This window comes from Mesoplodon mirus, assembly GCF_964341445.2.
Source record: "Mesoplodon mirus genome assembly, chromosome: 8".
NCBI lineage: Eukaryota > Metazoa > Chordata > Mammalia > Artiodactyla > Ziphiidae > Mesoplodon > Mesoplodon mirus.
In genome coordinates this window covers 39,970,424-39,984,391 of record NC_138984.1, presented here as the reverse complement: position 1 = coordinate 39,984,391, position 13,968 = coordinate 39,970,424, and the positions used below count along the sequence as shown (strand labels likewise).

The following is a 13,968-nucleotide window of genomic DNA, read 5'->3' as shown; positions in this document are numbered from 1 at the left end:
GTACTGCTCAACTTCTTACATCTTAGCCAATGATGAAGATTTAAAGCATGTAACTAGACAATTTCAAGTTTTTCCATACACCTGCGAGCAAAACAAATATATTACATAGCATTTTATTTTGTTGATACATAATCTATTTGTGTGAACCACATTATATGAAATATTTCTTTGGCCAGTTGTAGCCAAAGATTTCTTTCCTAGGTACATTTGGACTGAACAAACACAAGCAATTTAATTACAAAACATAAGTTCAAATAATTCCAAAATGAGATCTGTCAAATTCACAGATTATTTTCTTTGAACTTAATCAGATCCCCACTCAGTCATGTGTATATTTGTACATGCACACTCAAGCACCCTACACAATTCCTCTAAAGTTCCTCCTGTGTTTCCAGACCTCACTCCCTCTCAGTCTTGTAGTTTGATGCCCAAGGCTATGATGACAGGGTGGATATATAATCCATTCATGGAGAGTTGAGAGCTGTAAATTCAGGAAGTCTAAGTCATGTACTTTACTACATATGTTTTCAGTGAATTCATAGATCCACTTTTTCTATCAGCCATCAGTGGGAAACATTCCAATCTATTATATGTATCAATCAAAAATAGTACCATCTATGAGGTGATAGTCACGTTAATGTCTGAATTTCAGAAAAGATTATCAAAATTACATTTTTCTGAGAAATATATAAGGATAGGCAAACCTTTCTGGATTTCTAGTTTAGCTAGGATATTTACAGAGTTGAATAGAAATGAAGGGCAATGTTGTCTATTAATAATAAAGAAAATGTAAAAGGCCAGAGGAAGCCACAGAAAGGGCAGGTGAAAAGGAGCAACTGAGAGATGGGAGGAACACAGTAAAGAATAGAAGGTACAGTAGAGAAATGCCAAAGATGGAATAAATATGCGTTCTAGAAGGACACTGTGGAGAGAATAGGAGGGAGGCATTAAAATCTAAATCATAAATTTCTATATAGTTGGATGAGGAGAAATATGATTACATAAAGTTCTATAATATTGTATATAAAATATATTATTAAACTGTGTATGCCATATATGAAAAATAACATATTTTGGCAGTAGCAAACTGCCAAACTGCAGCAAACTGCAGTATTAAACCCATGATAATCCAGTAAGATAAAAGGGTAAAGGTGCCAAGAACATGATTTTATATTATTTAGAAATGACACAAAATTCACTTAATTTAGGCATGCAGTAGCCTTTCAAGCATGCACATACATATAGCACAACACAGTAACACACAGAGCTCCTATCTGTAGTATTTTACATTGCATTCACTTGCATTTTTCCCATGGACACAAACTTACACATGAACATTTGGGGAAGATATTTCCTAGCCGATTACTTGCCACCCCATCTTAATGCTCTGAAATGGTAACCAAAATATTTTCTCTGAGTACTTTGACAAACAAAATTAAAAGAATAGTGAAATAGTATTAGATATGTCTAAAATAATGAGTTACCACTGTATACATCAATCAACAAACCATATAACCAATTCAATGCTGCTAAGTAGTGGTCGAAGTGAAATGCATTTAACTGCTGATAGCTGCGTAAATGGGAAAGCTGCTTGTCAACATTTATCAAGCCCTATGAAAGCTCATCTTCTTTTTCCCAGTGATTCTACAAATGAGAAGTTATCATAAGAAAATAAATAATTCAATCAAAGAAACCAGTATGCATAAGGACATTCATTATTACTTAATCCATAATAGGGAGAAGTGGGAACCTGTCCAAAAGATTTTGTATCTATTGAAAAAATACAGTGCAGGCAGATATTAAAATTATACTTAAGAGAAAGGAACATTAAGACACATGATGTACATTAAACACCTAGATTCCAGTGAATTTTTCAATAATGTGTGACAGCATCTGAAAAATTCATGAAAACTGTTGTTGATTAGGGCTTGATGCCATATTTCCTTCTCATTCTTGCTCTCATGCTTCCCTGCTCAATCATGATTTTTATTCCTGGTAAGGAACATGAATGTTAAGTCCACATTATAGTAAAAAATTAATTAACTGCTCAATTAAGCTCTATTTGCTCCCTCGACTTAAAATTCTCTACTAACAAAAATAATTACAAATGATTGAGGTGGTAATGTTTTCTGAGATATGGAAAATATGAAGTTACTGTTTAACTGTAGAAAGTACTTATGATTTTCTAACATTTTGGTACATATTTTATATATTCACAGAACAAAAGGAACCACCAGAGGAACATACATATCAAGGAGACTGATGTGAAACTGTAGAGAGGTGCTTCCAAGGTGAGACTAAAGACAGACCATGCAGACCAAAGTGTGTCTAACTTTGAAAGCACAAGAAATGAGACAGAATCATGACTAAAACCCAAGTTTGTTGTAGTATGTATGGTATTTTGTCCCACTTTTCAAGTGAGTCACTACAAAATTAGTATCAGAAACCATATTTTTGCCTTCAATCTATCTGTTACAATTGAATTGGTAATTCATGACTCAATTTGTCTAAATAAAAGTGCATTTATCAATAACACATTAAGGTTCTATCATCTTTACTAGAAATAATAATAAACACAGTTGGCTACCTTATGGATGGATTTAATCATAACTCTCTCTAACTCAACCAACCACTTCTCCACTTGACCTCTGGCTTTGGCTGTTGAAATGGTGTCTATGAGTTCCACCACTTCTCCTTCACTACTCTTCATGTGAGTAATGTCCAAACTTTCTGTAAATTCCACCTTTGCAATTCCTTCAAAACATTTCTTCAGGTGAGGTTGTACTCTGTCAGGAAAAAAAAATGTTTAAGAGACTTAACCAAATAAAAGCAATTCCCTTAATATCAGTGTTCTTTGTATTCCAATCTTCATTCAAAATTCATAAATGTGCACTATGCGTGAGGCCCCTGCTAGATGCTAGAGATGAAGCGCTGACAGAAAAAATAATAATAATAATAATTCTTGCCTGCACAGATGCATGGATTATACAGTCCAGTGGGAGACCATCATTAATGGAATAATCACAAAAAGATTTGTAAAATTACAATTATAATAAGAGTTACATCAGGCTTTGTTTCCAACACAATGAATCAAGAGCTGTTAAAAGTAATACAAGGACCAAACCAATCTTGACCAACAGATAAAACACCAATCTGAAGAATCTTCAAATGCACAAAAAGTAGATATTTCAACTGGGATCTTCAGAGATTGCTTGCAAATTATGAACTAGGTTTAGTGCTTTAAGTAAATCAACTACTTTGAAGGTGCCCAACTTTAGTCTATTCATTGTAATACAGATGGAACTGACTAAATTCCTCATTCTTGGAACGTCACAAATGACCAATTGAATTTATCTTTCAAACAGGCAAAAAAAATGGTCAGAGCATAAAAAGTCAGATGGAAATCTGAGTCTAAATTTATCTTTTTATCTGGATTACTTGTCTCCTACTTTGAAGGCACAAGACACAAAACTGACAAATTTAACAAATATCTATTCACTGCCTGATGTAAACCAGACACTCTTCTAAGGAATAGGGAATCAGCTGGGAGGGGGAAAAGGTCAAAAATCTCAGCCATCATGGAGCTTATGTTCTGCTAGAGGAAAGCAAACAGTAAACAAATAAGCACATTATAGAGTAAACCAGATGATAAAAAGTATGCTGAAAGAAAATGAGGCAGAGAAGATAATCAAGAAAGGTGACTAGGGAGTGCTGGAAGGGGTTGCCATTTTAAATAAGTGGCCAGGGAAGGCCTTCTTGAGTGGCAGATGTTTGAGCAGGTTTCTACAAAGAGCTAGAGGTGGTAAAAGAAGTCTTATGGATATTTGGGTGAGGAGGATACTAGGCAAAGAGTACAGTACACTGAGGGAGGAGGCTGCCCCTTTTATGGGAGAATTGCAAGGACTGTAGCAGAATAAACAAGAAGAAAGCTAGTGGGGGCTGACTAGGAAGGATCACAGGGGAGCACCTGCGTGGGTGACTGCAAGCCACTGAGAGGGCGCTGACTTTTATTCTGCATGGGATGTAGAAGAGGGATGTGTTCTGAGAAATCTGTAAGACAATATGTGCTCAAATGAGAAATCCACTCCAAGCTTCATCATATTTGGAAAAATATCATTCAATGGTATTCCTTATGCTTTTAATAAATATTTAAGTTGATTACTGATATGATTTAGAATAGTCTTGAAAAAAGTTATTACATAAACAAAATCATATATATTTAAGTTCTGCATTATTCTGAAAATTAAAGGCAATCAACTTAGCCGTGTATTATATACGTATAATATATATGTATATCTTACTTACCTAGCGGGATCTTTAGTCTCAGACAGTATCTCAAGAAGTTCATCGTTAGACAAGAAAAAGAATCTGGGGAAGAAGAGACGCTTCTTTTCCAAATATTCATTAAGTCCTTTAAGAATGAGTTCCAAAAGTTCATTAGATTTTTTCAGCCTCTCCAGCATTCTCTCAATAGTTACAACTGCCAGAACATGTTTATCCTAAAAATAAGAAATGTACAACTCAAAAATATTTGATATTCATATTGACTTTATATTCTTATTATATTTGAGATTGCATGGTTTTAATAGAACAAAGTTTATTCAAAATTTAAAGTGAAAACTTACTTATTTTTTAAAAGTACTCTTGCATAGTCTAGATCTAACCAGCCGCTTTAATTGTGTAAAAGCCACGTTGACTTGATACTCATTGATGTTGGCCACAATTTCTCATTCTAATTTGGGAACTGTGAGAGACAATGAGTATGGCAGGAGTGGGGAAGGGGACACTATCTGAACTCACAAGAAGGACAGGAGGAAACAAAAGAGTATGAGATATGTTTGTCTTTTGTTCTTTGAGAAAAAGTACTCTAAAAAGATGTCATCATTATAATTATTATTTTGAATATTATTGTTATCAATAATAATAAAATAACAATTCCTGTTTTATAAGGGTGGATAAAAATAAGGGGTTGGGAGCGTGGAGGAAGGAGCTTTCCATAAAGATCTTACATTGCAAAGAACTACCTTTGGAACTGTATTGTAACATTCTGCTTGTTGAAGGACTGAAGTTCAAGGTGTGTTCTTCCTGAACTCTCTAGAGACTAAGATTGTTCTACTTTCAAGGCATGGATTTCTGAACATTCTATCACTTGAAAGTGTCACTGTGAGCTGTTTTCTTTAAAGGGATTCAAACACAATCAAGTGTTTTTAAAAGCTTTCTTTTATGCTGTAGGATTCAAAATAAGAATTATACCAAAAGCTGGTCTTAAGAACTGATATTTTAAGAAGTAGTTTATTGATTTCTCAAAATACCCCTACAAGTAACAACCAGGCTTATGAAAATCTTTAGAAATACATATTAAAACACAATCTAGACAGAGCTGAAATAAAATTCTTTTTATTATTTTTCCTTAACACATGATTGATGTCATCCAGGTCTAGTCTTGGTCTTATAATCCCAAACTCAGTGTTCACCACTGACACCAATGACAAAGAAAGAAGAATTCTTTACTAAGTAGGCTTAGAAGTGTGAGAAAGAGGTGGCAAAACACATTAGAGATTTTAATCACCAGACCAAATAAACTTTATGAGAATATACTGGTACATTTAGAAAATTTACATGAAATTAAATCAAGGGAATATTGTTAAAAGTTAAAAAGAATTTTAAGATTAACTAATTTAAACTATTTTTGGTTAGCCAAAGGGAGTTTGGTACTGACTGTGAGGTCAATCAAAAATTTCAACTGTAAATTGTTTCACAGAGAAATTTTATTCTACTGCAGGAACATGTTTTTGTTAATATACTTTCAATGTTACTGGAAAGAAAAGATAATCTTCTGCTTTGTTTTGAAATATAACAATGTAACTTGGGAATATAGCAATTTAATCAAAGAACAAAATAATCATCATTAATACCTGTTTTTTTTCCAGTAGAACAGGTTCATATGGAATATGCAACATATGCAATTCACTTATCTTTAAAGAGGCACAATTTTTTAAAGGCATCTTATTATATTTCCTAAGAGTTTTATGTTTCAAATAAACATTTAAAAATACACACAAAAAGAAGCATGACAGAGATTCAGGTCATAATTTCATATGCACTTCGTTCGAGTATGGAGAAGTACCCTTGTACTCCTAAATTCAAAAACCAAAATGGTGTTCTTAGAGTGCCACCTTCTGGAGAAGTATGCTTTTCTTTGTTGGAAAAAAAAAAATGTTGCTAATAAATGTGAAAAATTCCTTTCACAAATTAACAATGTTTGTTTTATTCTCAGCCAAAGAATTTATTGCAATTCGCTATTTTGGATCTGAGATTTGAAAGCTAAAAAAAAATCAGTTATTTAAAACAACATTCATATTTCTTTCCCTAAATATTGCAATTACAAAAGAAATACCCCTTGGAAGCACTTAGCATTTGAGCAAAAAAAGTTTTATTGAATTTCTGAGGTCAAACCTATTTATCTAGATCAGCTCAATGACGCTGAATCAAATATGCTAGTTCTGAATCAACACAGGCGATAATCTATGTACCTTGGTATGTAGACTTAAGAAAAAAATATAGAAAAGTAATCAATCATCTCTGGACTGGAAACTAAACACTCTCTTCCCATGAGAAGGTAAACAGAACAGAGACTACATCAGATGAAGAGAAGAACAGACCTGGTTCCTAATCACTTAATTAACCTGACTCTCTATTTTCTTATCTTTAAAATGGGGATAAGACCCCTCTCTAAAAGTTGTTATGAAGACCAAATTAGACAAAATATTGGAAGCACCTAAAATGGTGCCTAGAACACACATATGCTTGGAACTACCCTTTCAATTTTGCCTTCTATAACTGTCTCTTGATGAGATACAGACAGAGAGACACTACTCTGGGGGAATTCATGGAGTAAGTCACTTACATCACTCCATTGGTTTAATGGAGTTAAAATAAATATTTAATAAACTGCCATCCTTCTGGTAAGGTATTTATCATAGTAAAATAAAACTGGTTTTAAGTTCCTTTAAGCATTGCCACAAAATTCTAGTACAGAGTAGGCATTCCATAAATATTTGTTGAATGCTTGAGTGAATGAGGATGAGTTAAGCCTGCAGACACACAAAGGCACTCAAGGAACTTACAACCCCCCCTACTGTACCAACTTATTAGCTAAGTTTCTCAAGACAGAACAATAAGATGTTATAACAGGAAGCTACCAGAAATTTGAAACAAAGTATGACTCCTTTGACGCTTTAATTACTTTTCATCTTCGGGAGAGGAAAAGAAATTATTAACTGCTATTACTTTTTGGTATTAAAGAAATAATTTTACAAATTGTACGTGTCTTCTTTTGCTTCACAAGTATCACCAATCTCATCAGCTCAAATGACAAGCTACTGGTTGATTTACATTTCTAAACCAATTGCCTGTGATATCAGGGCCTGAAACTTTAATTGGGGTATACAGAGAGAGCATTCTAATTACTGCTGCCAGGAAGATTCACAGAAAGTACACTGAATGGAATTAAGCTCAAGCCAGTTCTATAAACTTCCAGAAGCATAAACTTCCAAATCAGAAAACCCTGGACAACAGAAAACTAATAAGATCCTCTTTAAACCTTTTAAGTACTAAGAAAGGAAATGTGAGTTCACTGAATAGACCTTTATGCTCCCTTACTACTTTCAGATCCTTTGACCTCACCAAAAATAGAAATTCTTTCAAGATGCAGGATGTTTCTAGGATTAATCCAGCTCTCAGGACCCAGGTTTCTAACACTGAATTTTCAGAGAAGGTTTTTCAGAATTCTTAGAACTAGCAATAATTCAAGGATCAATCTCACTTTAACTATTCACCCACTCACTCAACAAATACTTATGGAGGACTTGATAGATGTCAGACACTGTTCTCAGTGCTTGGGCCACAACAGTGAACAAAACAGACAAACATCCCAGCCTCCATGAGGAAACAGATGATAGATAACAAACATGACAATTCAAAAATCATATACTAAGTTAAAAGGTAATAGATGCTGCAAACACAAAAAGGGGGATCAGGATTGCCAGAAAAGGCAAAGGCAGGTTTCAATTTAAATACGATGCTCAATGTGAGCCTCTTTATAAAGGTAATATTTGAGAAAAGACTTCAAGGAAGCAAAGGTACTCATTAGTTCTGCAGATATTTGGAGGTAGAGCATTTCAGGAACAGGGTCCAGTCAGAGCAAAGGTTCTACAGCAAAGGGTGCTTGGCATGTGTGATTGAAAAAAAAAGAGAAAAAAAAAAAGTTAGTGTGGCTGAAATAGAGAGAGTAAGGTAAAAGTTTGAAGGACAGAGAGGTAAAAGGGTAGAGGGAGCAAATCAAGAACTTCCTGTTCAAGGAAACCATTGCCATGTCCCATCAGAAGGATTTCTCCCTTGGATACTAAGATATTTCAACTAGCAAGAACAAAAGCAGGGAAGCAAAATTGTGAGAAGTTTATTGGGTGAATTGGTATAAAGTGTCACTGTCATTTTCACTTCTTAATTCCCAGACCCATGTACTCTGCCTATGGGAGAAACTCTGTATTTGGTGTTGGTTGAGAACTTATGCTATGTATCTTCTAGAACTGCACCCCAAACTCACAAACACACTTTTCTTCCTGCTGGAATAGCAACTGAGTCTTCAACATGAGACATTCCACTTTTTACGAGGTCAGTGCTCACATAGGACCTGTAAATCTTATGAGTATCAGTCAATTGCCTCATTTCCCTGTAGTGTGGTTTCCTTAGCAGAAGCAATGTTGTGTGGAAACTGTGACAATAAGTCATTCAGTAAGTCAGTGAATGACAGTGTTGACAGAAGCTTGGAATAAGAAAGAAAACCCCTCAGGTGCAGAAAAATCACTGATCCCTTCTAAGTTGAAAGAGGTCCAATGTATTTAATTCCTTCTAAATGGCTGCCTGGTCCCTTCAGGTGTGACCCTGTACCAGAAGCATGTTGTTAGTTTCTGCTGTTGGCAGCTTGGACACTCAGCAGTGTTGGGTAAGGGACAGCCCATAATGACAAGTCCTTCCATAATTCCCACCTCTGCCATCATGACTTCTTTGTAGCTTGAGTGACCATATAATGCAGTTTGATGAGGAGAGTTCTGGATTATGTTTGCTCTCCTAGCTTACTCATTAATTGCTTTAACTCTCAGAAATTCTGCAGTCTGGACAACATATCATGTGATTATTTTATTCATAGCTCACTGTGCATACAATGGTATATACTGACTGACATTCACAAAATAGATCAACTGGTCAACTCATATTATCAAGTGCCTCCTTTTGCAGTGCTGCATTTTATTAAACACTTACATAGAGCACACATATGCTCATATTCTAGTCTATTCTGTGATCCCTTATACCTCTTCCTCAGACCTCCTTGTTGCCAGTCTTTCAATCTGGTTTCTTCTAAGTCCTTGATCATACAGCCAAACTGTTTTATGATCAATGTAGAGCCACACTTCTGGCCATTTGTATAGGCAAGGTCTAAAAAACCCCTAATATTTATTGAAGTTGTAGGATTTCCTTCCTACTACCCTTTAAGTCAATCCCCTAAGTAGGGGGTGGGGGAGGTCGTAATTTCTGCTTCTGGATGATACGCAAGAAATATTTTGCAGAAATCTATAAGCCAGTCTTTAATTTCTTTAAATCATATCAAGGATTTTTGGCATTTCAGCTTCATTTAGGTGGGCCATCACGGAAGCCAGGTTTTGGTCAAAAAAGCAAGTAAAACAGAAATCATTCATATCTCCCTGACTAGCTCATGGAAGCCAGGATCTCTGGTAAGTGCACTCACATCAATACATTTGACTGTATCTAACTTAGGTTCTCCCTAGGCAAGCACTATTGCAATATAATATCTCCTTTATTTCTTAGGATTCTGACAAGGCTTCTGGCAAGGGAGGCTCTCAGTGTGAGGGTCAGTGTACCCAAAGTCAATCAAATTCACCCAACTGTCCCCATTCTCAGTTCTCACCATCCCACTCTTTCCCAGTAAGTAAATTATATTTCACAGAACAGATCTGGCAAGGCTGGGAATTAAATTACATTGTAATTTGGCAACCTGCTGGATCAGACTCTATAATTTTTGGCTATGTCAAATTTGTAGCTATGAGAATTAAGAGGCTCTCAAGGGCTATCACAGAAACACCTTAATCCCCTGACCATGTCTTGAGCAAAGAATTTAAGCCCTGAATTATGCCATTTCTTTAATTTCTTCAGTGTTTTAGGAAAAATTCAGCCCATCTCACATCCCTTTGTATTTCAAATTTGTACTCTATTGACCTACCACAGCAGTCAGTTGGTCCACCAAAGGATTGCCTGTAAAACAGACTCTTCATTCCAGGAAACCAAGAGAATAATTTAAGTAAGTGAATTTTGGAGCGCATGCCAGGTACCACCAGTGTTCCATTTTCAGATGGTAACTAGATTTTAACTACCCTAAAATCCAACTTGGTCATATAGACCAAGATCCTAGATGCCAACTTGGAGGGTCTGATATCTTTATTCAGAGTTCAGTGCAGAATCCTTCTAGGTAATTAAGCAAAAGGAAATTTAATATAGGGAATTAAGTTATTACAAAATCATTAGAAGGTCTAAGGGAGCACACTCCAGGCTGGGCTTCCAGGAAAGACTCCTAGAACCTGTGGAACTGATCTTCCAGGAGTGTTGCCACCTCTGCCTCAGTAAGGACAAAAGGACGCCACCACTAGAACTAACTGCATTCAAGGACACACCATGGTGACTGTGATTCTAGGATCACAGTGAAGGATCATGAAGCCACCATCATCATCGGCTGTAAATACCCACAAAACTGGTGACCAGACACTGAAGTCTGTCGGAAAAGAAAAAAAGAAAGTGATCTTGCTTGACAGCAGAAATAGCTGAAATGGCAAGAAGATGGCCACTGTATGCCTTCCAAATCCCAAATGAGTGTGCCTAATCATCGAAATTGAATTCACTTCCAGAAACTTAGATGCTAAGGAGTCTGGGAGACACAATTTTAGCTTTCCAGCTCACTAGAAAGAGGTGAGATGCTTGGTGCCAAGTGATCATATTTACTATAGTAAAAGGAAAAAGCAAAATAATGACTCTATGCTTTTGGCCTGAAAAACAGGGGGAATAGTGTTCATATTTGCTGAGATGCAGTTAGACTACAAAAGGAAAAGATTTGGGAAGAAATTCAAGAGTGTCTTTTCCTGCCTTGTACGAAATACAAAAGACTCATGTGGATCAAAAGTCAAGTTTGGGTACACACAAAAGATTATCCACTTCCTTCAACCCCAAACGATGGGCAACTAACTGGTCCTGTATTAGGGAGGGGGCCCAAGGGAGTCCCTAGAAAAGTTTTCAAGTGCATGTAAAGAGAGGAGGCTAACGTCTTCTTCTCCAACTGGAAGTCTGTTCCATCACCAGCATGCTGACCTGTGCCAGTGCTATCAGAACAGGAGAACTCTGGGAGAAGGTGGTATGGTGGGATGACCAGGTGAAGGAAGGGCAAGGACCATGTGCTCAAGGTTACCAAGAAGTACAGAAGATGGATCCCAGGTGCTGCAGACCCCAGGTGAAATTAAGGGCTACAGATCTGTGAAATACTACTAGAATATGGGGCCAAAGACATGCATATGAGAGGAATGTGGCAAAAGGCATCACTGGTAGATCAGTTGGAAGATGAAGTCAAGTCTGGCAGAGGATGACCAAACCTAGGGGAGATGCTCCAGATAGCATCCCTCAGCAGCCAGAGCTTGTCGGGGTCTTCACCTGTCCACACTGAGTTAATCTGTGGACTTCACCTCACCACAACTGGTCAAAAAGCTAGACTAGTTGTGATGATCAACAGTAAAGGCACAGTGCAGGTACCAGAGACAGGAGGCCATCCACCTTATGACCACCAAAGGAAAGAATAGCCAATTTGGCTGGATCGGTTACATCAGTACATTTTCTCTCCCTCTCCCTCTTTTTCTCTCTCTCTTCCTCTTTCTACTTTCTCCCCCTCCTTCCCTTTTTCTCTTCACCTCCTCCCTACCTTCTCCCTCTCCCAATACCAAGTGATAAGACCAGGAAAGAGAGAAGCAGTGCGGGAGAGTGCAGTCCCCACCCCACCAGAGCCTCAGGGTTACCTGACTACGGGTAGGAGAAGAGTTCTAATTAGAACAAGAGATTGAGGTTTTCAAACAGGTACAGTTCAGTCTTCATAGGCAAAACTATCTTAATAAACAAAAGTGACTGGAAAATTCTGGAATTACACTGAAAGGTCAGTAAGGGAGCTTTCCCCAGTGAGAAACAGCCTTCGCCAAGCGTAGTTAGGAACAGGTACCAAAACATACTACTATTTCATGCTTATACCTTAAGGAACCAAGATAACCTCAAGCAAGCCATTTATATTAACAGCATCATTTACATTCTGTTTTTAACCTCTGAGCCTTTTCTCTTGGCATAGTTCTAAAAGAACATTTATTGGAAACCCCTAAGACTGAAAGTGATGGCTTTCTGTACCAAGCATTTAATCCAGTGGCTTCTACTATACAGATCATCCTCGTTAGCCTTCCTGAGAGAATATGGATTTGTGTTTCTTTTCAAAGCTCCAGAGAATATGGACAAAAGCTGTCCTGAATACTAACATATTGAGAAAAAGAAAATGTAAAGCCAGTTGAAGAAGATAATCAAGTCTTATAACAAAAGTAAATGAAGTGTCATCCAAAGAAAACTGCTTATTTGGGAATGAGAGGAAGTAATGCTTTTCTGTTAATATGTTTTTAATGCGGTTTTATAGAATTGAAAATCTTTCTCATTTATTTACTAGACTCAGCATAGCTTCCCCTTTCTTAGGCATTGAGCTATCTATAAAATTTCCCTAGCAATATGAATTTTGAAGAGTATTTCAATCGAATGTCAAAAAAAAGAATTTTTTTAACTTTTAAAATTATATTAACTAGGAGAATACAAGCATCTACTTTTTTTTCTTTTTTGGGCAATAAAAAAATTCTACTTCATCCCCTTCCAAACAAAAATGTATACATGTTTTAAGGGCTTTGCCCTGTTGTAAAGAAACAATATAGGAAAGGCTAAATTTATAAAACAAGTTAATTAGAAATGAGTAAATGTGTTACAAAGTGACTCACCAGTAGGTCCTTTAAATGTGGAATTCCAGTGTGATTAATTCTACAAAAGTTTGGTTTATACAGAAGCTTTGTTTCAAGTATTATTACATAAGACAAAGTAAACTTATTAAATAAACAGACCCATGTCCATTTTATGGAATATTTTCCAGTAAAATCATATAGTTGACATTGATACAGTATCATCAGTATTTAGGATTAGAGTCACAATTTTCAAAGTTTAAATAATAAAAATATACATATTTCCATTTTAGGGTAGAAAAACTTTAAGATAATACTCTTCCTATCTTACAATATTGTATTTGATCAAAACACCAATAGAGAAGTTTACATTCATTTAATGACATAATTTAATAGCTAATATTTCTTGTATTTAATCTTAACTTCCACTAACACACAAACCACGCTTTGCAGGCAGTAAATAAATAAATGTCTTTTGAACTGAACAAAAACCATACCTTTTTTGGTGTTACTGGTTTTTTATTAAATTCCCTCCTTAACTTAAATTCTAAGCTCTCCACTGTATTTGTGTGGTGATTGATTGGTAGATTGCATTTTGTTTGTATTTATTGGGCTCTTTAAGTATATTTACCTTTGCAGCTCTTCTTTTTATTTTTTATTTTTTGGTCCCTACAGAGAAACGTGTTGATTGAGCAGTTGGCATGCTGACCTTTTCCCACCACAGCACATTTCAGTGGTGGTGCTGCCAGTAACATGGGGGCAGGAAAATAGACAGGACAGTGTGTACTGAGTACACTGTCTTCCTACCAGAGTGTCCAGTAAGAACCACTGCTAGAACAACTATCATTAAGTAATGCAAATTCAATTTTGACCTCAATAG

General features: G+C 36.1%; 1 protein-coding gene across 1 annotated transcript in view; it reads right to left on the bottom strand.

The window, feature by feature from the left end:
- The window catches only part of DNAH7 (dynein axonemal heavy chain 7), a gene marked incomplete at its 5' end in the record, with an annotated part of 243,326 nt that overhangs the window by 159,757 nt on the left and 69,601 nt on the right, over positions 1 to 13,968 (bottom strand). Inside the window, 2 exons of the mRNA XM_082630414.1 lie at positions 2,588 to 2,786; positions 4,306 to 4,499. Coding sequence (XP_082486540.1) covers positions 2,588 to 2,786; positions 4,306 to 4,499 — 393 coding nt within the window. The remainder of the gene's footprint in view (positions 1 to 2,587; positions 2,787 to 4,305; positions 4,500 to 13,968) is intronic.